The sequence below is a fragment of the Hemiscyllium ocellatum genome, chromosome 23 (genome assembly GCF_020745735.1).
Source record: "Hemiscyllium ocellatum isolate sHemOce1 chromosome 23, sHemOce1.pat.X.cur, whole genome shotgun sequence".
NCBI classification, from domain to species: Eukaryota; Metazoa; Chordata; class Chondrichthyes; order Orectolobiformes; family Hemiscylliidae; genus Hemiscyllium; species Hemiscyllium ocellatum.
In genome coordinates, this window is record NC_083423.1 from 8324261 (window position 1) to 8350403 (window position 26143).

The window sequence follows — 26143 nt, forward strand, 5'->3', positions numbered from 1 at the left end:
CGGATGAGTAAATGATGTGTGTGGAGGTGCAGGTGAATTTGTGGCGGATATGGAAGGATCCCTTGGAGCCTTGGAGGGAAGTAATGGGGGAGGTGTGGGCGCAAGTTTTGCATTTCTTACAGTTGCAGGGGAAGGTGCCAGGAGTGGAGGTTGGGTTGGTGGGGGGTGTGGACCTGACAAGGAAGTCACGGAGGGGGTGGTCTTTTTGGAACGCTGATAGGGGAGGGGAGGGAAATATATCCCTGGTGATGGGGTCCGTTTGGAGGTGGCGGAAACGACGGCGGATGATATGATGTATCTGGAAGTTGGTGGGGTGATAGGTGAGGACCAGTGGGGTTCTGTCCTGGTGGCGATTGGAGAGGCGGGGCTCAAGGGCGGAGGAGCAGGAAGTGGAGGAAATGCGGTGGGGGGCATCGTCGATCACGTCTGAGGGGAAATTGCGGTCTTTGAAGAAGGAGGCCATCTAGGTTGTTCGGTATTGGACATTTTATTCCTCTTATTTTATGTTATTCAAATTATATTCTAGCTTACTGTCCACGTTTATGTGCCTAATTCTATTCTATTAGTTTGCTGTAACACTATGCATATACTGTTCAAATCTACTAAAGTTTATTCTTTAAGGAACAGAAAAAAACTGGGAAATATCTGAATATTTTTTGCCATCCATATAATTAAGAAGTAAGTCCATTTTGCCAATTGATATTTAATACACATCAAGCACTTCTTCATTATTCAGATCCAATAATTTTCTCTGTTCAGTTAAAACAACTTTCAAAGTCGAAGCTATCTCCATTTACCTAGAAGCAGCCATTACCTGTCACAGAGCTACACTAATAACCTTTAGGCACCAGATAATGGTGTCAGAAGAGGGTTACCTGCTGCTGACTAACAGATAGGAAACCTGGAGTCTGTGTGTTTTAAATTTATACTGTTTCCCTCGTTTCAACAGAAAGCAAGTCTGTTTTAATGTAGAGAAATCTGCTTCACAGTAGAGTTTTTTTTTAAACTGGAATCTTCAATTAAAAGTAGGCTATTGTGCACTGATATTTTTGTTTCCTGTGTAGAAGATGGCCTTCTGACATCATTACTTTGTGACAAAAGAGTGTTACTACTTTATCCAGTCTGGTTAATGCCTCTCTCAGTATACGGGGAAAACAGACGCTTTTGAAACTGACTTTTCCAATGCAGATAAAAAAGATTTTAAAAAATGAATTACTGCTGGTCCAAGATATTGAAGAAAGCTGTATGCATTAAACATAAGTTATTTTGGAGTCTCCTTTTAATCAGTTTTTGCGATAAGTACCTTTTCTAATAAAGAATTTCAAAGACACTTTTAAGGAGTAATGATGTGATTTCTGCTGACAATAAAGTTCAACATTTTTTTACCAGTTATACATATAAATGGTATTACAACAGAAAACTCTCAGATTGTTGTGTGTTTGCAGAAATATTTCTGGAGCAATTTATTCATAGGAAGAATAGTTCATATAGATATTTCAACATTATCTACTTTTTCGTTATTTCTAACATCTGCAGGATTTTGCATTTTGTCAAAATGGTTCCATGTTTTATTTATAATGAAAACAGCTGGGATGAACCTTGTATAGTAAACATCTGTCTCAATCACTTTGCTGCATTATACAATTCAGTGAGCACATTAGCATTGTAATAGTAGATAGATAAAATTTTTATACTCTCCACTTTATTCATAATTCTTCCCTTCACTATCTTTTTGGTCAGTTCCATGTAGTTGCTTTCTGTTCTAAGTTTGGGACTCTAGTTTCCCAAAAGTATGATGCTTGAATCCATATTTCTTTTAGTTGAGAACTCTTTATTTCATCGAGATCTTTACAAACACCCTCTTCAGAGTATGATCTGTTTGCTTCCAGATCTCCCTACTTACTCATGTGACTCTGATATAATAATTATGATTTGATGATGTTAACATCATTGGTCAACCTTACTCCCCAAGTCTTTGTTCCTATTATACCTAGGTTATTCGATCTCCTCTCTAAGTCTCAGGCTTCACAGGGTTGGTCACTGTGGTGTATTGGCCAATCTCCCTGAGCTGGTCCTGATCTAATTCTGAGGATGAGCATGCTTGTGCCACCTTTCTGTTGGTATGGGTGTTCTTCCCCTGGGTGCCTGTGAAGCTTTTTCTTTACCTGTCAGTTGTAAATCCAAGTTTCTATTGATTTCTTGTTAATGATAATAATGCATGGTTGTCTTTCCTTTTGGTACCATGGTCTGCCTCAATCACATAAAATCATTGGTCTAGAAGATTCCAGAATTTTGGGAGGTTACCTTAATCCAGGCTCAAAAGAAGAAGAGGAAATAATTACCAATAATTATCACTTGAGAAAAAGTCCTAGGGAAATAAACATAGCTGATAAATCCCCTGGATCTTATGGGTTGCATCTTAGAATAGGAAAGTCTTGAGAGGATGACTGAGCCCAAAACCTTTTGCTTCAGAGACAAGAATGTGACTAACCGAGTGACAGCAGATACCATTGCTAGTTTTCATATTGGAAAGGGTCTTGCTGTCTTCAATGGGTCTGTAATTATATCTCTGCTGGGTCACTGAATGTAAACTTTCACAGCTGGACCCTTTTAGTTAACATTTCTAGAATTCAGAGCTTTACTTTTTATTTTAAAAATATAGAGGAGAAAGTGAGGTCTGCAGATGCTGGAGATCTAAGCTGAAAATGAAGGGCTTATGCCCAAATGGTCGAATTTCCTGTTCCTTGGATGCTGCCTGACCTGCTGTGCTTTTCCAGCAACACATTTTCAGATTTTAAAAATATACTTTATTCATAAAATTATTTGATATCTATACAATTGGTGATGTCATACATAAATATACATTCCAGATTTTAAAAAATACTTTATTTATAAAATTATTTGATATCTATACAATTGGTGATGTCATACATAAATATACATTCCATTTCTTTAGATACAGAGATCGGAATTAATCATTTGTACATATCATCCATATATTTAGCTGAGGCTTCAATGGAGCCCACTTACTGAGTGGACCTCCTGTTCTTCTTTGGCAGGCAGATGATATCCGGTGGTCTTTCCCCACCACGCTTTGGTGGCAGCTGCCCCAGGCTTCAGTGCGTCCCCCAACACATAGCCCTGGACCTTGGAATGTGCCAGTCCGCAACACCCAGTTGGGATCAGCTCCTTCAGCTGGAAGATCAACAGGTTTCGGACAGAAACGCATCTTACTTTCCATTGGTGAAAGTGTGTAGGTCCGCCTTACCATTTGGTTCTCTGCCCAAAGACAGATTCAACCCAAAGAGCTGTGATTTCTACCACAGGTAGGTTAAGTAAAGAGATCCCATTTGCACTCTTCCCGTCTCAGGCGACTGACTGTGTGGAGTTTGCACATTCTCCCCATGTCTGTGTGGGTTTCCTCCGGGTGCTCCGGTTTCCTCCCACAATCCAAAAATGTGCAGGTTAAGTGAATTGGCTATGCTAAATTGCCCGTAGTGTTAGGTGAAGGGGTAAATGTAGGAGAATGGGTCTGGGTGCGTTACGCTTCGGCGGGTCGGTGTCGACTTGTTGGGCCGAAGGGCCTGTTTCCACACTGTAAGTAATCTAATCTAAACAGTGGTTCACCTCCATAATGTTGGCACTGTCATGACCAAAGTGGGAAATGTACACTGATACTTGAGTTATACTATTCCATCAGCTGTGAAAAATGTGTCTGAATTTAAATAAACCTCAGAAACACTTTATCTCACTCATTGAGTGCAATTTGAAATGCAAACATAACACATACCTGGTTTTTATCATGTTCAAGAAAAGTAACTATTTGCGATAGTTTAACAAAATGACAAAGAAGATGCATAGTTAATTACTAAACTATTACTATTAAACTTAATCTATACCCCCTTTTACCCAAATGCATACTAACTCTCAAATAAAGCAGAAGACAATTTGACACAAATCCTAGAGGCAGGCGAAACATATAATCAATAGAAATCACAGTTCAACATCACAAGTCCAGACCACAAAAGCAGAGTGAGTTATTTACACAATCTTATTCATTCTTATTGCTGGTGACTCAAAATTATCCGCAAAGTGATGGTCAATTCTTTTTCTTCACCCTAACCCTGACCCTCACCCAAACTCTACAGGAGTTCCTCAGAGTGCTGTCCTAGGCTCAACCATTTCAGCTGCATCATCAATGGACTTCCCTCCATCAGAATGTCAAAGTGGGGTTGTTCGCAGATGATTGTACAATGTTCAGCAACATTCACAACTCCTCACATACCAAAACAGTCTATGTTCAATGTCCAGGCTTGGGCTGACAAGTGGCAAATAACAATTGTGCCACACGAATACCAGGCAATGACCATCTCCAATAAGAGAAAATTTAACCACCACTCCTGATACTCATTGTTATTATCATCACTGAATCCCCCACTGAATCCTTGGGGTTACCATTGACCAGAAATTTGACTGGACATGTCACATAAACATAGTGGCTACAAGAGCAGGTCAAGGGCTAGGAATACTGTGGTGAGTCACTCACCTCCTGACTCCCCAACGCCTGTCTTCCATCTACAAGGCACAAATCATGAGTGTGATGGAATACTCCAACAAATCAGAAGTGTGATGAGTGCAGCTCCAACAACACTCAAGAAGCTTGACAGCATCCTGGACAAAGCAGCCTCCTTAACTGGCACTACATCCACAATCATCCACTTCCTCCACCATCAAAACTCAGCAGCAGCAGTGCATACTATCTACAAAATGCACTGCAGAAATTCATCAAAGATCGTAAGACAACACCTTCCAAACCCATGACCTCTTCCACCAAGAAGGACAGGGGCAGCAGATGCATAGGAACACCACCACTTTCAATTCCCTTCTTAGCCACTCACAATTCTGTCATGGAAATATATCACTGCTCCTTCATTGTTGCTGGGTCAAAATGCTGGACTTCCTTCCCTAATGGTATTGTAGCTCTCCCAACAGCACATGGACTGAAGTGGTTCAGGAAAGTAGCACACTACCATGTTCTTAATGGCAACTACGAGCATAGCAATAAATGCTGCTCAGCTCGTGAGCAAATTAAACAATCTCCATCCATTTTGTTTTTCCTTTAATAACAGGGTCCATTTATTCCTATTTTCAGCCCAAAAACAAAATGGTGTGTTCTTTACAACATCTGATTCAGACTGGCTAACTCATTCCCCATGAAGTCTGGGTTGCTATAGTAACATGGACTCTTACACACATATTTTACTTATGAGTTTTAATTTTATTTCCATCACATGGCTGACCCAAGAGCCTCTCCCACACTTCCTGCCTCCCATTGCTACATGTTGAAAGGATTTACAAGTTGATGTGCCATCTGGTGGCTGAGTTATGCATATGGACTCTGTTACTGTCAAGCTCTGGAGTGTAACTTGAACCTGGGAATTTTGGCTCAGAAACTAGTACACCACTCACTTTACCACAAGACCTTCTACCATCCTCTGAAACTTAATAAATATTACACGTATCCACCAGAAGAAAATGATTTGTTCTTGCTGACATCATCTCAGTTGAGACAGGTGGAAAATTAAGTGCCATATGCAAATCACAGTAGCTGGATTTTCCGAGGAGTGGGAATCTCATGCCAATTGCTACTCCACCCATTCTAGTTTACAAAGGAATGGTGTTCCACACCTCTGAGAGGAGATTCCAGTCAGGGCTCCCTCCGAAATGCTGAGTCGTGGTTTCCATTGTGACAAATCTTGAATTAAATGATTGAATAGAATGAGCTTTGTTGTCACATGTACACAAATGAGCACAACGGAATGAGTACAAGTCAAAACATTACAACGCCGTCTGAGGTACAAAGGTACCTAGGCACAATCCTTAGCTGCAGAATAGACAAATGAAGTAAAAAAAGTTACATGACGGCTAACCATAGGCTAACCATAAGCCAGAAAAACAAGAAGCAAAGATAAAAAGGCAAACATCACAGACTCTCTCCAAAGGTTCATTGTGGAAGACCAGCACACGGGGCCCCCATGTGACCACAGGCTGAGGCCATGCTTTGCAATGGGCCACTGGTCACTGGCGTAGAGGGCAAGACACTCTCCACAGGCTTTTGCCCAAAACATTGATTTTCTTGCTCCTCAGACGCTGCCTGACCTGCTGTGCTTTTCCAGCACCACTCTAATCTCAACTCTGGTTTCCAGCATCTACAGTCCTCACTTTTGCCTTCAAGGTAAGTCAGGCTTGGTACGGGAGGTGGCAGGAGGTAGGTTCAGGAAGAGTTGGGTACGGACTCGGGTGGGTGTGCCAGATCTGACGTGACTGCCAGATACTTGGGGGGTGGGTTGGTTGTCTGATCCCAATGGGATGTTGGGAACAGTGGGGGTGGAGGAGAGGAATGTGTGTTTAATTCCAATGGGATGTTGGGTATTGGGGTAGGGTGGATTGGGTCTTTGGTACCTATGAAGGTGTTTTGTGTCCTTAGGCAGAGTTGGGAGGGTGTGGTACTTAAGGCGCCCAAAGTGGGGGGATATCCGTAGGGGCATCAGATTGTCTCTGAGGGGAGCAAAGGGTCAGGCAAAGGTGTGGTTGGGAGTATAGGTGTGGGGTCTGTTAACTAATTATTTGGGAGTTCACCCAATTACGTATTGAATAGAGTAAGTTTTTCTGAGTAATTAATTTCGCCAGAACTCCCCAAAATCTCGAGTCTAGATTGAGACTTTCAGACAGTTCTAGGAACAGAGGAACTGCCCAGAGGAAAGTTCAACTTCCTAAGCAATTTCTTCAGAGCATGCTCTGATGGGCATTCTACAGGGTCCCCATGTGCACCTTCGAATTAAGCTGGATTACTGACTGTTTGACCAATGGTTTATTTGGGCCATTAAATCAATTGTTTGAATATTTCTTAACACAACTAAATCATTCAGATTGTTTAAGAGTTGTAGCTTTGCTACAGTATGCCATCTAGTGCTGCAATATTATATGAGCTGGCAGAGATTTTCCATTGCAACTTGGGATTGGAATGGAACTGAGAATCCATTGCACTTACATTCTCCCAGTAAGCAAACCATCAGGTGTGCAGGTGATTTTTTTTAATATCTTGATTTATTTAAGATGCTGCAGTCCATTAAATCTTGAAGCTGAACCCCAATGCTTGCTATTCCTAATGCTGGAAGATCTTTGCATTGTTCATGTCCTGAAGAAAATGCTGGAAATGTCAGGTAGGTAGGAAAGTACCACCACATCACTAGAATTCCATAATACCATCAGAGTAGACACAATGGGCTGAATGGCCTCCTTCGGTGTTGCATTAATTTATGATTCAAAAGCTTTTATCTTATCTGACTGTGTGAAATCTGCAAAGTATGTAAAATGGGCCACTGATTCACACAATCACACACAATGACTATTACCCCCAGTGATGTGAAATACTGATACTGGTCATGATGAGGAAGCAGAGAGGAGTCACTAAACACCAAAGAGGGAGATACCCCAAGAGAAGACAGCTGATAAAAGCTGGAAGCCTGTTCTGGGAGATCTCCACTGACGTCTTGAACAAATAACAACCTTCGCAATTTGCTTTCAAACAAAATGGGAATGAGAATTAAACTGAGAATTGACTGGCCGTCTCATGTATGAAATAGCTTTGGCAAGAAGACCTTTATATTCGAATCTACATTTTCCATCTGCCTACTAAATTGTACATGTCAGTAAATGTTATGTGTGTGACCAGATAATCACACATGTGACAATGTAGTGAGACACAGCTCCCCAGAAATCATTTTTTAAATGTTAAGACAGCTACTGGAATTAGTGGTTCTCTCAATAGTAATACAATTAAACTTTACTTTAAATGTTATCCAAGTAACTTTGGATCTAGTGAATGTCAGCCCAGAGGTGCAAGACAATGCATTCACATTTCTCAGCGTCGATGCATCTAATCTCAGGATTACTAACTGACTCTTGAGTTATACTGATGCCTTTACATTGAACCTAATCAACATGGAAATAATAGTTTAATAGCAGCCTTGTGTACACTGTGAAGCCAGGAAATGCCATTGATTAAAAATAATATAAAATGATAAAACCTGCCTAGCTATAATTAAACAGAGACACAAATAATTGTATGTGTAACTATAATTGTAAGTATTATTTACTAACATTTATATTAATTCTGGTTATTGCCTGGAAAATAATGTTTGCAAAAAGTTGAATAGATTCAGACCAAAAATCTCTCGTTAGCTGTTCACAATTATAATTCTAGTAATTATATGCTCATTCATAAATTTATACAATTGAAACTCCATTGATGCAGGATTTCCATTGAATATTCTGGAAGATGAGTGACTGAACTTTGAACCATCAGCGTGAAAATCAATCAAATTGAGAGAAAAGTTTATCCTCAACAAAACTGAAGGTAGACATTCTCGATATTTAGATCAGAATCATTCTAACTGTGATAACCTTGCCACAGGTTTCCCTCTTATACCAGTTTGGTTACTTTTGCAATAGCTCTTTTTGTTTAATTGTCAATAATTCATACATTTTGCAATTAGTTAAGCAATTATGTTACAAAATCATCATTGGCAGCAACAACTCGCTATCGAGTATGATGGTCCACTGTGGACATTCCATGTCACTGATGAATTCTTATGTGGATGATCCTCAAGCCACATCTTCCACTATACATTTGTCAGATGTTTCCAGGAAGTGGAATTGGTCCTTTGTCTTGAGACTGAGTCAAACTCCACCATTGAGATGCTGGTCTGAATCCAGGGACTTCCAGATCTTACAATCATGTCCCAGTCACCTCTTGCCAATTGGCATTAAGGTCAGAGGGAGGAGCTGGACAAAGACAATCTAAAAAGTCCTCAATGATGATTCAAGCAGAAGATATTTGTGGGATATTAGATTAGATTACTTACAGTGTGTAAACAGGCCCTTCGGCCCAACAAGTCCACACCGACCCGCCAAAGCGAAACCCACCCATTCCCTTACATTTACCCCTTTTTACCTAACACTACGGGCAATTTAGCATGGCCAATTCACCTAACCTGCACGTCTTTGGACTGTGGGAAGAAACCGGAGCACCCGGAGGAAACCCACGCAGACACGGGGAGAATGTGCAAACTCCACACAGTCAGTCGCCTGAGTTAGGAATTGAACCCGGGTCTCTAGTAGTGTGCCATCCTGCCTGTGTCACTGAATGAAGGCTGCAGTCCCAACCATCAAGTGTTACACAACACTGCACACAAGAAAACAGCAGTTTATGAAACTGCAGTAGTTTCACACAGATTAATTCTAATAATTATCAACTGTAATCACAAATGCCTATAACACAATGTGATGAAACACTGTTGTTAAAAATAAATCAGATTAATTCTGTTAGTTGGCATTGGATATTGTTAATTAAGTCAGAGTAATTTCAGCAAAGTCCAGTTATCACCTCTCAGATTCTGAAGCGTCACTGAACCCGAAATATTGAGTCTGCTTTCTCTCCAAACGCACAGCCAGACCTGCTGATTTTTCCCAGCAATTTCAGTTTGTGTTTCCAGTTATCATCTTTTAGGTTGAATACTGATACACCATTACAGCATTTCTTAATCAAATTGATGTTCTTTCCATAAATCAAAGTATTCAAACAGGTTGGGTTATCCTCAGTCAGGTCAACCTATCATCAAGCTGCATAACACATCCTTGACTATTTGAAGGATAGCCTAAATTAAGATTAAATGCCCAATGAAATACATTAATGTTTGAAAGCTAATCAAAAAGAAATTCACTGATATATTCAAATGGACTTTTAATGTTAATTCTATTTTGAGCTGTTAAAAATGAAAATATATCAATGTAGGCAAAACTCATAAAACGATGATGACGAGATTAAAAGCTGGTTGGAAGCTAGTTTGTCTCTTTTGATCACTGTTGTGCATCTTCCAATGAGGCTGATTTATAAATCATTAACTTTGACTTGTATTTGCCCAGCAGCAGGGCCATGTAACCTTTGAATTCTTTTCATTTCATTGACTCAATAAGATGACCAGACTCTATCCACTGAAGATTATTTTTTTCCTGATATTCTCATAGGAAAGATTGGGGTTTATCTGTTCGCTTGCTGTATGCAAACATAAATGGAAGCTCACTTAGGGAAAGAATCAATTCAAAGCCACAGATGTCAAGGAAGAAATTTAAGCTATATTAATTAAATGATTAAACATAGGAAGCACAAAGTATTCGTCAATGATGTAGTGTTACACTAGAGAGAACTGCTGACTTGAGCCACTGAAGATCTCTGACCCACCAGGAGAGGATTCAATTTTCATTACATGGATGTTGCCCATCTCTGAGACTACAGTTTATACAAAGATAAAGATACAGTGGAGACCCTTAGAGCTCTGTAAAACTTAATTAATTAATATTTTTAAAATACTTAAGTGAAAGACACATGTCTTTAACTACTAAAGATATCTCAACTGCTGTCCTTTCCTACTCTGGGTTCTGTAACTAACCCCAAACATTATTACCCAAGATGGAACTCTTGTTGGCATCTTCACCACACCTCCTGATGTAGGATACCTCTTCAGAGTTGCTAGTCTCAGAGTTATTGTGAAAATCAGGGGTTTACCTAGCTGCTTTTTATACCTGCTAAACTGGCATTCCAATTTCCTTATTTGGAATTGCTTGTGAGACTTGTCCAATTCTGAATGATTTAACCATACAGAGCGAGCAATTGTCAAATATCTTTGGTTTTTGCAAATCCTTTGCCCTTTTATGTTCTCAACCATAAATTAGACCCCGATCGTTGGTCTTCACGGGAGCTGGAATGTCATTCTGTTCATTCTGTCTGACTACAGCTGGAACTTGGTAAGCTATTTACCTTAGAGAACTGCTTTCTATAATGTCTTCTGTCTGGCTTGTAGCTAACTTGTTCCAACCCATTGCAAAGTCTTATTGATTCCCAAATCTTCGGCTTTATCCAACATGGTCATTGAGCATAAACTGGTTGTGACAAAATGTCGTAGACAAACTATGTTATTTGCCAGATCTCCCTTCTAATTGTTTAACTAGAAACAAAATCTTTTGCTTGTAACAATGGCTCTGAAAGGGCTCATTTTGGGACTGTATTAAGCTCAACCAATCAGGTGATGTAATGTACAGACTGAATCCTTATGTTTTTCTGTTGTGTTGATTATGTTCTGAAATGGAAACAGGGCTGTTTTTAAAAATCATGGGCTGTGGAAGAGATTGGTGCATTTTTTAAAAGTAAATTGCCAACACGCATTGTTAGCACTGTTTACATTGCTGCTTGTTTAAGCATATGGGAAAGGTTACAGCGGACTGGTTGGCACCAAGGCATGAATACTAAGTGTGATTCATCTAGCAATAGGTAGCTGGTGGGTCTGTGGCTTGGCGATCAGTTGTCAATGATAAAAACCTTCAGAAACTTGGCTCTGTTAATCTGGATCTAAAATGACAGGAAAATGAGGATATTTTGCATACTTTGATAAAATTTCTTTTTGTGATGACTCTGAGAATAGTACAGATTCATTTCTAAAGTGTTCCCCAGTGAAGTATGACAGCAATTTGGTTTTGGGTGGGAAAAGGTGGAACACCTTAGGATCATCTGAGTCCACAGGTCTCACAATTGTCTTTGTAACAATGTCTAACTTGTCAATGGAAGTTGTACTTGATTGTTATCATGCAATGAACTCCATCTTTTTTAAAGACAACAGTCTCTTCTCGTGAAGATTCACTAGTGGCTTTTCTCTACCATTGTAAACCAAGCAGACTCTTAGATCAAGTCAAGGAAAGAGGACGATAACAGCAACGTATCCCAAACCACAAGCTGGTAGTAGGTGGCATTCTAACAGAATAAATTCCTTTACTCTTCAAAAAGGTGGTGTTCTTCAGTGACATTACATAGAAGGTATTGGCCTATGCTAAGAAATGGTCAGATTAATAAATACGCGTGACTTGGAGTAATGGTTTCACACAAAGTTGCTGCTGTAATACTTCTTGGTGGTAGAAATGGCATTGCTGCGAGACACTATCAAAGTAAGCTTTTGACATGTGTTTGGAAATCGAGGAAATTTGACCACAACCTGCTTCCAGCAGCTGCCAACTCTTGGTGATAACTGGAAACTGGCAATAATCCAATTTGAGGACAAATTACTCCTCAAATAAATTTAATATTGATTCAAGTCCTGAAAAAAAAATTGCAAACAGGTATTGTTAAATACAAAGTGCAAACGTTTATCTCTAAAAGGACTTGCCATCAATCAAATTCTCCCACAAGGAGGCAATGGTAAGGCATCAGGAGAATGACTGAAAATCATGCCATCTTTCTTTCTGAGGGAAACAGAGTGGAACTAAATGAACTGTTGTCATCTAACACTTTTCTTCAAAATCTGTGCATCATGAAGTCTGCATTTAAACTGGACAGCTAATTCTCCAGATTACAGAAGCAAGTAAATTTTTAAATATAATGGAGCTTGCCATTGGGCACATGTATAATTGGCGACCAACCAAGATGCAAAAGGGCCTTGAACCTTCCATTGAACATCTTTAAACAAGAATGAGTTGCTTATGCTCCACCTGGCTGCATTCTTTATTAATTACTTCACATGCAACATTATTCTTAACATTTGTACAGTAGGTTTTCCTCATTGATTGAGGTAATTTTAAGTTACTGTTTGAATTTCCCTGTTCCTGACTAAGTATCATAATGAAGAACCTTCAAAACAAAGGAGAGAAAAAATATCAATCAGGTTTCAAACGGTTATCATCCAAAAGTACAGAGAGCATTGTCTTGTTTGCACAACCTTTGCAGCTATTTGCAAGTTTGGTAACATACTCAGTAATTATTGACCATAGCTCAGGGTAAAGTTTTAGTGAACTCAAGAAGGGAACTGCAAATGCAACTTTGCCTGTTGTTTCACCTGAATTTATAAGTGAGTCACCAGCAGTCTATCTGGTGTTGGCAGCATCAGTGTGGGAACATCAGACAGTATGAAACTCCTCATTCTCTGTGCCTGGCTCTTTCTCGTGCCTGAAATACAAAGTATTGAAATAATTGCAGGTGACTTTTCGGATGTGTCTGTAAGTGCCGATTGAAAACTTTCAGTTTAGTTGGTCTTATGTGCATTTTAAAAATGAATAATCAACATTATGGATTAAATATTGCAAAGTAAACATCTGTCATAAAGATTCCAAGGTCTTGCTGTAATCTGACAAACTTTACAGAGTAATGATCAGTGTCTGAAGAAGTGGTGTAGAAGAACCACCTCAGACTCGAAACATTAAATCTGTTTCTCTCTTTTTCCACAGATGCTGACAGCCTTACTGAGCTTCTCCAGCATTTTATCTTATTTTTAAAACTTAGAGTCATTTTTCAAAATGTGATCTTTTTTATTCATTCTTGGGATGTGGATGCTGCAAGCAAGACTGACATTTACTGGCCTGATTGGCCTGGTGAAGATGATAAGTCTTCTTGAATACAACTCACTGGCTTGCTAGACCATTTTTGAGTCTACCACATTGCTGTGGATCTGGAGACTCAGGCCAGACCAGGCAAGAAGTGCAGAGTTTATTCCCTGAAAGAGGATTTATATGATGATTCAGTAGTTTCATGAACTCTGATCCTAGTTTTTCAGTTTTCGTTTTATTTATTAATTAAATTTATGTTCCCCTGCTTAGATTTGAACAGATGTCACCACATCATTAGTTCTGGTTTCTAGATTGCTAACTCAGTAATATAATCACTAAGCTACTGTTCCTGTAGTTTGTAAGATCGGAACAAAACAATGAAATAAATATGTTATTGGGTAGTGTGGCATTTTTGATTACTTGGGATTTTGGTTGTGAACATGGCTCCAGTATTTGTATTTTATCAGTTATTTTTAAACATGTCTTTATATTGGGGATGTTTAATAAATACATATGTGTTACTAAAACCTGTTCTTAATTTGTAAAAGATCTGTGTTCTTGCTTGACCTCAATAAAAACTTCTCTCTATATCAGCCCGTAGGAACTCCTGGATCTGACAAGATTGTGGATGGTCCTTCTGTAAATATAAACAGATATGAAAGACGCCAAAAGGTAAGGTTCAGTCCATTGAATGTGACAGTAATATACTTCAGTCGTATATTAAATGAGAATTGCCTAGCTGAATTGATATGTGTGCTAATCACTAAGGGTGTTGAAAAAAACATTTTGTTCATCTCAAAGATGTTCGTGAACTCTCTGGGATAAGAATAGATAATAATAACTCTATGCACAGTTGCTTAGGAAACTTTATAAAGCTTTCAAAAAGAATATAATTACAATGTTGAAACAGACCAGAAGCAGAGAAATCATTTGACCTAAGCAATCACTAAGAATATTAAAAAGTATAACATTTCTTTCCAAGACAGTTTATTAGTTTGTGTTTAATGGGTGGTCATGTGTCTTTTCAATTCTTTTGATCATTTTCTTCTTGGTCCGCTCAAACTGCTGGCTCTTAAGAAAGAAAGAACTTGCAATGATACAACAGGCTTTGCAGCATCAGGATATTCCAAAGCACTTTCCAGCCATTGAGATACTATCAAAGTGTAGTCACTGCTGTAACGTAGGAAAACACAGCAAGCTCCTGCAAACAGTAATGAGTTCTTAGTGATGTAGTTAAAAGGTAAACAGTGACAGCACATTAAGATGGACTTCCCTGTTCTTCAGTGACTGCTGCAGCTGAGCCAAGGCTGATGAGATAGTTTCATGGGCACCATTGCTGACACGAGCTTTTAAATTCTGCATTTAATAATTAATTGTTTTTAAATTCTGCAGTTGTCAATTTGGGTTGGAGCACATTTCTTCATCATCATTCGTCTGATCATGATAATCATTACACCCCTGTTTTATTGACTCTGCTGCTCTCCACTTGACACATCAAAAGTGGAAGTCTTTCTTTCCGTTAGAAGATTGTTTTATAATTTATTTATTCGTGAAAGGGGTGGAGATCTGAATTTTATGCTGTTCTTTTACCTTCTGAATGTTTACGAGTGTTACAATTCCAGTAAAGTGAGTTATGAGATGTTAATAATTGTTTTGTCTTGACCCAGTTCCTGGCAAATTTACTTACAGGCAAATATTAATTAGTGCTATTATTGCTATTTGTTCCAAAATGACTGATCTTACCAAAAGGTAAATTATTAAAAATGAACCAATGTTCTCATAGTATGGCATAGATACAAATGGAATTACGAAATCAAGCACATTGTTAGTTCTTTTTCTTTGCGTTTATCTATAACCTGGGACTGAGTATTTGATGAGGATAATGGGTCTCAAATATGAAAGGGAACTTTGTTATTCAATACTAACAGTCTTTTATTTATGAACACAGAAAGTTCTTATATCGCTTTCCTTGTTAACTTTGCTAAAGCCAGTATCAGGAATATGAATTAAGTAATGTTAAACAGAAACAGTATCTTAAAAGGATATAAAGATTCACAATTTTGCTTTGATGGGTAAGAACCATGTGAAGAAAATTTATTTCTCATTGCAAAGAAAATGTCAGTTTTGATTTGCAGATAATATGAACAAACTGTCTCTAGTTAATTCTGTTTGATGGAAAACAGTATGTGAATGCTGAGCTTTATGGAATTCCAAAAAAGGAAAAGGAAAAGTTCTCTGGGACATTGTTACTTTTTTTCTTTTGTGTGTGCATTCAATACTTTTGGAGCTTTGTGCTCTGCCAAGCTATTAGTTAGCTGATGTGACCTATCAAACATATGCAATACTGATGGAGAGATACAGAAGGGGGAAAAATAGGTCCAAAGCGAATATTAAATTTGCTTTTAACAAAGGTGAGCTAGATCACACTGTATCTCAGAGATGAGGAATTGAATCAGAATTCGAGAGTAGATGAAATTAAAGTCTCCTCTTTTGCCTGTTAAAGAGTTTGATTGAATTAAGTTGACAGAATTTTCGATACAAGGATGTGCTGTCCAAAACAGCTTAAGTCAACTTCACTCCAAAGAAACAAGCCAAATCTTGTTTTATTGGGACAAGATATTATGTCTAAGCCAACATCAAGTGGAAGATGGTGCCAGGGTGCTAATTAACACTGGGACATAAATCCAGATGCTCAGAATAATGCTTTGGGGCCTTGGGTTCTAATCCTATCAAGGCAGAATTTAAACGTACTTATCAAAACTAAATCTGGACCGTAAGGCTAATCCTAATAAAGGTGACCATTTAACAGTTGTAAAAACCCATCTGGTTCACTCATGATCTTTAAGGAAGAAAATCTAACACCCTTACCTGGTCTGACCTATGTGTGACTCCACACCACACAGCAATGTGGTTAACTCTTAACTGCCTTCCCACACCACTCAATTCAGGTTTGATTAGGGATGATCAACATACACTGGCATTGTCAACAACACTCACAAGATAGAACAACAACTGAAGATCTGAAACAAAAACAATAATTGCTGGAGAAACTTAACTGGTCTAGCAACATCTGCAGAGAGAAAGGAGGGTCAACATTTCGAGCCCGGTCACTGTCTGTGCTGAGGAAGGGTCACTAAACTCACAATATTAACTCTTCTTTCTGTCCAGGGATGTTGCCAGACCTCCTGAGTTTTTCCAGCAATTTCAGATTTTGTTTCAGATCTTCAGCATTTGCTCTTCTTTGTCTTACTTTGCTGATGTCATATTGGTAAACAGTCTGGGAAGTGATACACGCCAAGCTACCTGTTATGACACAGCCAGGTACGAGTAAATGAAATGAGAGACATACCAGAGTGCTTCAGAAAAGGAATGTTCACCAATTCACAATGGTTAAGACTGTTAAAGACACCCTCTAGCTATGCCTGAATGCATGTTTCAACTTTGAAGCAAGATCCCAAAGCACCACAATCAACGCCTTTTAATCACTGGAACCGAATTAACAATATTAGAGAAACGTTATTGAACCTTGCTGACTTTGAGTGTTAATTTGTAATGAGGAGAAAGTGAGGACAGCAGATGCTGGAGGTCAGAGTCGAGAGTGTGGTGCTGGAAAAGCACAGTAGGTCAGGCAGCATCCGAGGAGCAGGAGAATCGATGTTTCGGGCATAAGCCCTTCATCGGGAATGAGGTTCGTGAGTCGGGGCTGAGTGATAACTGGGAGGGGGTGGCATTGGAGGGAGGTAGCTTGGAAAGTGATAGGTGGATAAAGGTGAGGGAGAAGGTGATAGGTCAGAGGGGGTAATGATGGGTGAGTCCAGAGGACAGTGCCGAGTTGGAGGCTTGGGACTGGGATAATGTGTGGGGGAAGGGGAAATGAGGAAGCTGTTGATAATGAACCTTTTTTTGAACGGCTAATACTTGTGTTAAAATAATTATGTTTCCCACTTGTGGGACATAGGTGTGACTGACTGGCCAGCATTTTGTTGCCCATTTTTAGTTGCCCGCAAGAAAATGGTGGTGGCGTTTCATTTTGACACTATACTGTTTTATAATGGGATAAATGAGTAACATTTTCTGAACATGAAGAAAATAATGTTTTACTGTTTTATTTTACAGAGAAGTGATGACAACAGCAAAGAGGAGGATGAGGTAGGCTCACTCTATCTCATTATTCTGTAGTGTTTGAAGTTCCTGACCAGTTTAACCATTGTTCATCTACTGATCACGATGTTTGCAAGACCAGTAGGTTATTGACATCTTTCCTCTTACAGGCACTTCACTTTTGTAAATAATTGATATGCACAAATTTGCTTGTCTGTCCTTTATCACTGATAGTAGTCCTTTATTGAAAGGTTGGTCAGGCCATTGAATAAATTGAACTAGCTCCTTGAGATGGTTTTCCCTTCAATAAGGATAATTGATTGTTTCCCACCTCATGCCTTTTTGAGAGATCAGAAGATAGACAGAAAAGTAAATGAATGAACAGATGGGTGATTACATCTGGCAGAAATCCAGCACATAAAGAATAAATAAAAAAAGTAAGTGTTGGAGCAGGTCTGGCAGCTTCTCTGGAGAGAGAAAAACAGAATCTTCTCAAATACAATATGACTCTCTCAAGGAATATGTTGACAATTAAAATCACCCACTTTACTTACTCACCAGAGAATAAATTAGAACTGACGTTTTCATATTTTTCTCACTGATATCAAAACCAACTGGTCTCAATCACATGACAGGGACCTGACTACAATTTTTATTAGGTCATCCCATTGGTTGAATATTTGAGCTAGATGAGGCACCAAAGGGGTCTTTTAAAAAGGTTTAAGTTCTCTGGAGGGGCCAGGAAGAACAGGAGAGCTCTGCCAGGAGCCTCTGGGAAAGTCAGAGTCTCAGCTTTCATGATTTCCTCACACATCATCCCGCCTTCAATCACCAGAGAGCATGGAGTCAACCTGCAGCCAATTCTTCCACTTCCCCAACAGGCACAACATCTAGCACTGCTTCCCACCAACCCTCCACCTGGAATGTTGGGAAGTAGGGCTTGGAATGTAAGTCTGGTGGTCTTGTTAGAATAGATTTAGCCTCATTCTGTCACAAGCTGGAAATTGTGATGAAGTTGCTCCTTTAACAAGGCTACACTGTCCTTGGCTTTTTTTTAGAGAGGTAGTAAAAGACACAGACTCCGAAAAGTCTGGCCTTGGATGGGTTTTAGGGCCAACCTGATTATAACTAACAAATACTACCTCAGTAAAAAAGGCTTTCAAGTTTAAATAAAAACACTGGTACAATGAAAGGGGAATAGCCAGTTCTTCCAGCTCAGCTTTTCTCTGGTTTGGTTATTCAGTGAAAGCAGGAGAAAGTGAGGACTGCAGAGGCTGGAAATCAGAGTCAAAAAGTGTGGCGCTGGAAAAGCACAGCCAGTCAGGGAGCATCCGAGGAGCAGGACAGTCGATGTGTTGGGCAGGACTTGAAGGGCTTATGCCCAAATCATGACTCTCCTTATGCTCAGATGCTGCCTGACCTGCATCCCTCCTGGTAAATCTACGTTACCTCAGCTTAAAACAACTGGCAAAGTCTGGGCTACTTTCTTGAAATGTTTTAAGGGGGTTTGGCCTGATCCAATACAACATTAATTTTGCTAATGCAAACTACCATGAAAATTCATCAAAATTTATAATATCTATTAATCAACCTCTGAGGACAAAGTCCAAGTATAGGCCAAATTGTTGAAAATTTCTTGCGTTTGCCAATAGCAACAAGTCTATGCCAAATAAGTTTGGAAAACTTTAGCCTATAAGGCACAAGTCCATAATAGTAAATGCCCAAATTTAGGGATGTGCTGTTAATCCTCATTCAGAAAGTATCTATGGATCCTAGGAAGAGTTAACATTTCTCAAGAGATGTAGACAATGCCCCTTTGAAGTTAAAATAATCAGAACTGGCCAGGGAACTGAAAGTCTGGATCAGTGGTGCTGGAAGAGCACAGCAGTTCAGGCAGCATCCAAAGTGCAGTGAAATCGATGTTTCAGGCAAAAGCCCTTCACTACTGATCCAGAATCTGATTTCCAGCATCTGCAGTCATTGTTTTTACCACTAGGGAACTGAAAGTGCCTTCTCTGTGCTGTTCCAAACCTTGAGCATCAAGTCTGTGGAAAGAGGGACAGCAAGCGACTGACCAACTCAGGCGACTGACTGTGTGGAGTTTGCACGTTCTCCCCGTGTCTGCGTGGGTTTCCTCCGGGTGCTCCGGTTTCCTCCCACAGTCCAAAGATGTGCGGGTCAGGTGAATTGGCCATGCTAAATTGCCCGTAGTGTTAGGTAAGGGGTAAATGTTGGGGAATGGGTGGGTTGCGCTTCGGCGGGTCGGTGTGGACTTGTTGGGCCGAAGGGCCTGTTTCCACACTGTAAGTAATCTAATCTAATCAAGCATTTAAGCATTTATTTTAATTTTAGAAAATTACAAGCAAGGTCCTGAGTTGCAAAATAACAAATGTTTTTGCTAAAATCTTTGTTGTGTCAAACAGGATCACATTGATGAACACATCACCATTCACAGCTATAAAGTTAAATCCATTATCACCTCACGCTTTGCTGAAACAGTCTTCAGCACCAAGGTAGTGAATAAGGATTCGAGTCCACAGAATGTGGTGTTCAACGTAGAGATTCCCACGGGAGCCTACATCTCAAATTTCACAATGTGAGTTCTGAAAGCAAGTAAAACTGTTCTTTCTAACAGCTCCTGATGGTTACTTTTGTAAACAGAAAAGTGCACAAAATGTTCAGCAGAGCCTCTGTGTCAGGGTGAGTTCCTTTCCTCACAGTTTCTCTTTCAGATATTGGTCTTGCCAATCCTTGCCAATGATTTGTATCATTGTAAGCAAGGAGTGCTCTGGCCAAATACAGTATATCACTTCTACTGCTACCTCAGCTGGAATCTCCACCTTGATAATCAAATGTGGGATCCACGATTAATGTGGATTAATATGGCGCTATATGGTACTTGTATGGACACAACCATTGGGGAGGCTGTTAGAATCACCTGTGCATGTCCATGCGAGCAAGTTTAATCTGCTCCATCATCAAATGGCTATGGTTGTGATGTTGCCAAAGAGTGATAGCCAGTGGTCAGGTGTGTTGGTATATGGTCAAGAAGAAGTTCTTGTTGAAAATCAGCAGGCTGAGCCAGCAGACAGGACAGATCAGGGGCTTGGGAGCACAGAATCCCCGGCAGAAACATAGTTAGGTTACACCAGGGTGAAAGGTTAGAGTGGGTGACAGGTGTGGACAGGTTGAGGCAGTCAATGTCACAGTGGCAGTTGGAGATTAGGAGGTTGAGGGCATAGTGAGGGTACATACAGGGACTTCCAGGAGTCAGCTAATTTTCTCGGAGTACTATATCTCTACCTGGCCTCAACAAAAATGAAAGAAAATCAAATGTTGGCCATTGTGGAACAACTTTGTAAAGAGGCTGTGTTTAAAGGTAGGGTATGGGCTGAACACAGTGACCTAACCAACTTTATGCAGCCAGGGCTCTTGGAAATTTGGAAAAGAAAATTGTATGCAATGACAAGAAGGTGATTAATTTACTGTGCACCCATTTGTCACTGGTCAAATGTAAACCACCCCTCCATCCCACCATCCCAAATTGGTTATTCATTCTACTTCATCTTAAACTGCAATTGTAAAGCATTAAATGTTAAGTTAAACACAAGTTTTCATATTGTGACATTTTTTTAAACAAACTCTTCTCACTAATGAAACAAGAACTGAAGTTGCTGGAAAAGCTCAGCAGGACTGGCAGCATCAGTTAACCTTCTGGGTCAAGTGATCCTTCCTCTGAAGTCTGATTTCTCCACAGATGCTGCTAGTCCTGCTGAGCTTTTCCAGCAATTTCTGTTTTCATTTCTGATTTACAACATCCGTGGTTTTTTCAGTTTCTTCTCACTAATGACCATTTTAACAAAAAAGTAGGCAATTCGGTGAAGATTTTGGACTTTGGTATCGTTTTGTGTGTATTGGCTCATGTGAATCCTCTTTGAGTTGTTGACTTGTATTTCACTGCTCAGTAAATCCCCAGTTTCTAAATTACATGCAATGCTAGTTGATTAACAGAAGTGTACTTTTAAGAGAAAAATTAGAACAAAAATTATTTCCAAAATGAGTGAAGTCTGGAGACAGGAGTTTTGTTTCAAAGGATAATCGTACTTCGTGGGCAAATTGACTAACGTGTTTCTTACGTGACAACACTTCAAAGGTCTTTGTTGGTTGTAAACAGTCCAGAAACATACTGTGGTCATGAAACATGTTTTAGAAACAAGACTTTTCTTTATGCTAAGTTCTATGGAACTTTACTTCCCAGGTTTGATCTATAGACGGAACATGATTAACCTCCAAACTCCTGAGATCAAGAGAGGGGAGAATAGATAGGGTTCAAGGTAACTATGAGAAATGAAAAATGGGAAAAGTAGGTTAGATAATAAGAAGCAAAATAAACCTGCATTATTATTTTAATGGAATTAATAAGTATGCTTTCCATCTCTCACACAGGACGGTGAATGATATAACATTTGTTGGATCCGTGCATGAGACAAGTGTGGCCAGAAAACTTTATGCAGAAGCATTGGCCCAAGGAAAGGCTGCTGGGATTCTTAGGTAAAGTCTCCATTGATGTTTATGCTTTTTTTTTTATCCTGTATTACACATTCTGTTTATAATCCTGGATCTCCCCTCCTCAACTGGTGGCTAACCGCTCTCCAAAGCCAAACACAAGATGATTCTCTTCTTTTCCTGTGTACATAATGAGTTGGCCAGGAAAATACTACATGATCAAAAAAAGGCCCTTCAGTAATTTCTCGATGTGTTTCATATTTAGGACGTCAGCTCATGAGATGGAAAGCTTTAAGGCTGAAGTAAATGTTCCTGGTGGGAGCAAAGTCAGCTTTGAACTTTACTGCCAAGAACTGTTACAACGACGACTGGGGTTTTATGAGCAGACTATCATACTTCGGCCAGGAAGCTTAGTAAAGCAGCTCCAGGTACATTCAATAATCTTTCTTGCTACACTGTGCACTCTATGGGTTTCACTCTGACCAGATGGCAAGTATTATCTCTAAAAGGATAGCTGTCCATTTGAATTCTTACACTTCCTGTTGAGACCTTCCTTAAATTCCATCTCATTGGTAAAACTTTTGTTCACATTTTCCAGTACCTCTTTCTTTGGCTCTGAAATAACTCCACAGAGCCTGGTATCCCCTCAACAAGTCACCCTTTATTTACACAAGGAGAGTCCTTGACACTGATTCAGCTCTCTCAAAGCCAGCTCCCAGAGTGAACAGAACCCCTAATGCTCCTGTTTATATCTGTCAGCCAGGGCTCCCTGATTGGATCAGGTTAACAGCCCTAGTCAGGTAACTCATGTTCTACACTATTTGGAGGGATATGGGCCAGGAGCAGGCAGGTGGGACTAGTATAGTTTGGGATTATGGTCAGTATGGACTGATTGGACCAAAGGGGCTATTTCTGTGCTATATGACTCTACCACGGCTGACATCATTTTGGGTTCATCATCTACAGAGCTCAATTTTGACTTGATGCAGGTGAGGTTTATTTAATTTGTTCTTGGGATGTGACTCGCTAGACCAGAAGTCATTGCCCATCCCTAATCACATTGCTGCGCATCTGGTTTCATATGTAGGCCAGACCAGTAAAAGATCCATAAAGGACATTAATAACCAGATGAGCTTTTACAACAATTGACACAGTTACCATTAGACAAGCATTATATTCCAGATTTTACTGAATTTAAATTTCACTACCTGCCATTCAAATTCATGTTCATAGGTTTTATGGTTAGCTGGTCCAATGACATTCCTCTTAAGTGCATTAAATTATGATTACAGAGGAACCTCAGTTACCCAACATTCAATTATCCAACTTTCGGATTATTCAAACAAGATTTCAAGGTCCTGATGCTCGGCAAAACTATGATATCCGGCATTTGATTAATCAAATGAAAAACTCTCCGACTGTGATGATCAGATCATCAAAATTCCCTCTGTATATGTGATAAAGCTGCTATAATATGTTAGATTAGATTAGAATAGATTAGATTTAGATTCGTTGTCACATGTATATAAAAATACTGTGAAAAGTGTTTCTTCGTGTGGTATATAGAAAGTGTTGCCATGCTTAGGCGCCATCTTGAAACAATGAGCATAATGTTAGCAAGGTCTCTGACTTGCCATGGCTGAATAAGTATTTAGATCGATACATGAATAGGGATGGTCTGGAGAGATATGGACCAGGAGCAAGCAGGTGAAACTAGTTTATGTGGGATTATAGTCAGTACGGCCTGGTTGGACTGTTACTCTGCTGTATGACTCCACGGCTCTACCACTGATTGAAAATAAGTGTTGTAAATATTTCAGAGTCAAATTCCAATTGTGTACACTTGTGTGGTAGGAACAAGACAGTGACCAGAATTTTTCTCAGTTGGTTTGGCCCACCCTCAATTTTTGGAAGTTTCTCAGACTCAAGGAGACTCAAATGAAATACAAACTTCATGGTTAAGGCAATTGATTTGAAGTCCATTGGGGTTTCCCTACGTGGGTTCACACCTTACTGCCTGTGATTCTCATCCTTCCTGATTTTAAAGGGTCTTATGGTGATGTTGTAGTGTCCCTTTCTCTAGACCAGAAGGTCCCCCAACATGCTAAGGAAGCATAAACATATATAAAGCACTGAAACTTTTCTTCAACCTGTTAGGCAGGGAATGGGTTGAAGGGGGAAGAAATGAAGAACACTGCAGATTCTGGAAATCTGAAACAAAAACAGAAATTGCTGCAAAATCTCAAAGTCTGGCAGCATCTGTGGAGAGAAATCAAAGTTAATGTTTCGAGTCCAGTGGCCCTTCTTCAGAACAGAATATGTTGAAGGTGTGGGCAAGTGAAAACGGGACCACAGCAATCCAGCCCTGAGACAATGCAATGACAAGACCCCCAGACTGTCTGATCCTGGACCAGCCAGTGGATCTGAAAGGATCTATTCAGCCAATGCTGCACAACATTGACTTAATTAGCAACTTCTAAGTGTCTGCAAATACTGTACTCTCCTAGTCATTGGAGTTGACATTTAGTGGCGGGTCAAACATTTCAATCTGACTCCAAATTCCAAACTAATCCAGGGGGCAACAGGAGATTAATAAATAAATATTACAACTCTGATAATTCAGTGGTTTAATGTGGCACATGCTATTACGCTGAGATCTTCAGAGCGGGCAGATCACAGTTTTCTCCCTAAACTATGCTGTGTTAGCTAACAGAGACATCGTAAATGGTCTCAGCATTACTCACATAGAAAACAACCATTAGTTAAGATTCCTGCTTCTGATTTGTGCATTACTTGGATGTTGCATGTGGATATCAAGTCATGGGCTTGACGATATTTCTGTTCAATGTGGATTTGTTCACCATCTAGAGATTTAAAAAAGAAATCTGATATGTTTAATTAATAAGTCCATTTGTTCGGAATATAATTTGTTTTCCCCTTAGGTGGATGTCTATATATTTGAGCCACAAGGAATCAGCCGTATTGAAGCACCGAACATGTTTGGAACACAGTTTGATGGGGTCATCCGCATAACTAAAGGAGAGAACAAGGTAAACTTCAGTTACAATTTCTATTAGGTTTTTCTAAAGAAACGAATGATGATATTTAACATAGAGATTCATAAATGGTATTGTACTGGTTTTCAATGTTCAACCCAAACGTCTAAACTATAATTACTACAACCCATTATAGAAGCACAAAAACATAGAAATAAGGACAGAAGTTAGGCCATTAGGCCCATGGAGCCTGGTCCACCATTTACTAAAATCATAGGCTGACCCTCCATCTCAAAACCATACTCCCACTCTCTCACCACACTCCTCAACACCTTTAGTATTTAATGTTTCATTTTTCATTGAGATTGGTTCTATGCCAACAATTACCAAATTGCTCACTGCACAGTGTCTTATTGGTGGCAATCAAAATACAAGAGATATTAAGAAAAGGAAATACAAATAAAATATCAGAAAGTTGAAATAAAAAACAGAAAAAAATGCAGAGATGTCTGGTGAGCAATTGAATATTTCAATGTTTTGACTGTAACTTTAAATGAGAACCATTTGCCATAAAGAGCTCAACTGAAAATTCAACTTATCTTTTGCTGTCAGGGCACTGCATTTTCAGCATTCTGGTTCAGCATTTCCTGAAAATACTTCGTTGTCTAAACCCAATTATAATTCAGTATAGGGGATATATTTTTAAGGTGAGGGGAGAGAAATTTAAAAAAAACATGAGGGGCAAGTTTTTTACCGAGAGGGTGGTTCAAGGAAGTGGTGGATGCGGGTATAATTAAAACATTTAAAAGACATTTAGATAAGTACATGAATAGGAAAGGCTTGGAGGGATATGTGTCAGAATCAGGCAGGTGAGACTGGTTTAGTTTGGGATCGTGTTTGACATGGACTGGCTGGATGAAGGGTCTATTCTGTGCTGTATGACTCTATGACTCTGAGATCTAAGATGCCAAAGCATCTTAGATACTCAGTACCAGCCCTAAGTTACAAACTGGAGTTGTAATTGCACAGGCTCACATGGTAAGACCAGCTAGGTTATCAACCTGTCTCTCTCTGTAACGCACTATTGCTCCAAGTAGCACAACCCTGAATCT

General features: G+C 39.5%; 1 protein-coding gene across 1 annotated transcript in view; it reads left to right on the plus strand.

The window, feature by feature from the left end:
• Positions 1-13011: 13011 nt before the first annotated feature.
• itih2 (inter-alpha-trypsin inhibitor heavy chain 2) overlaps positions 13012-26143 on the plus strand; it is a 60040-nt gene continuing 46908 nt past the window's right edge. Inside the window, 9 exon segments of the mRNA XM_060842525.1 lie at positions 13012-13101; positions 14023-14100; positions 17545-17577; positions 17802-17851; positions 18272-18314; positions 19953-20125; positions 21976-22080; positions 22301-22463; positions 24978-25085. Of these exon segments, the coding sequence (XP_060698508.1) occupies positions 13012-13101; positions 14023-14100; positions 17545-17577; positions 17802-17851; positions 18272-18314; positions 19953-20125; positions 21976-22080; positions 22301-22463; positions 24978-25085 (843 nt within the window).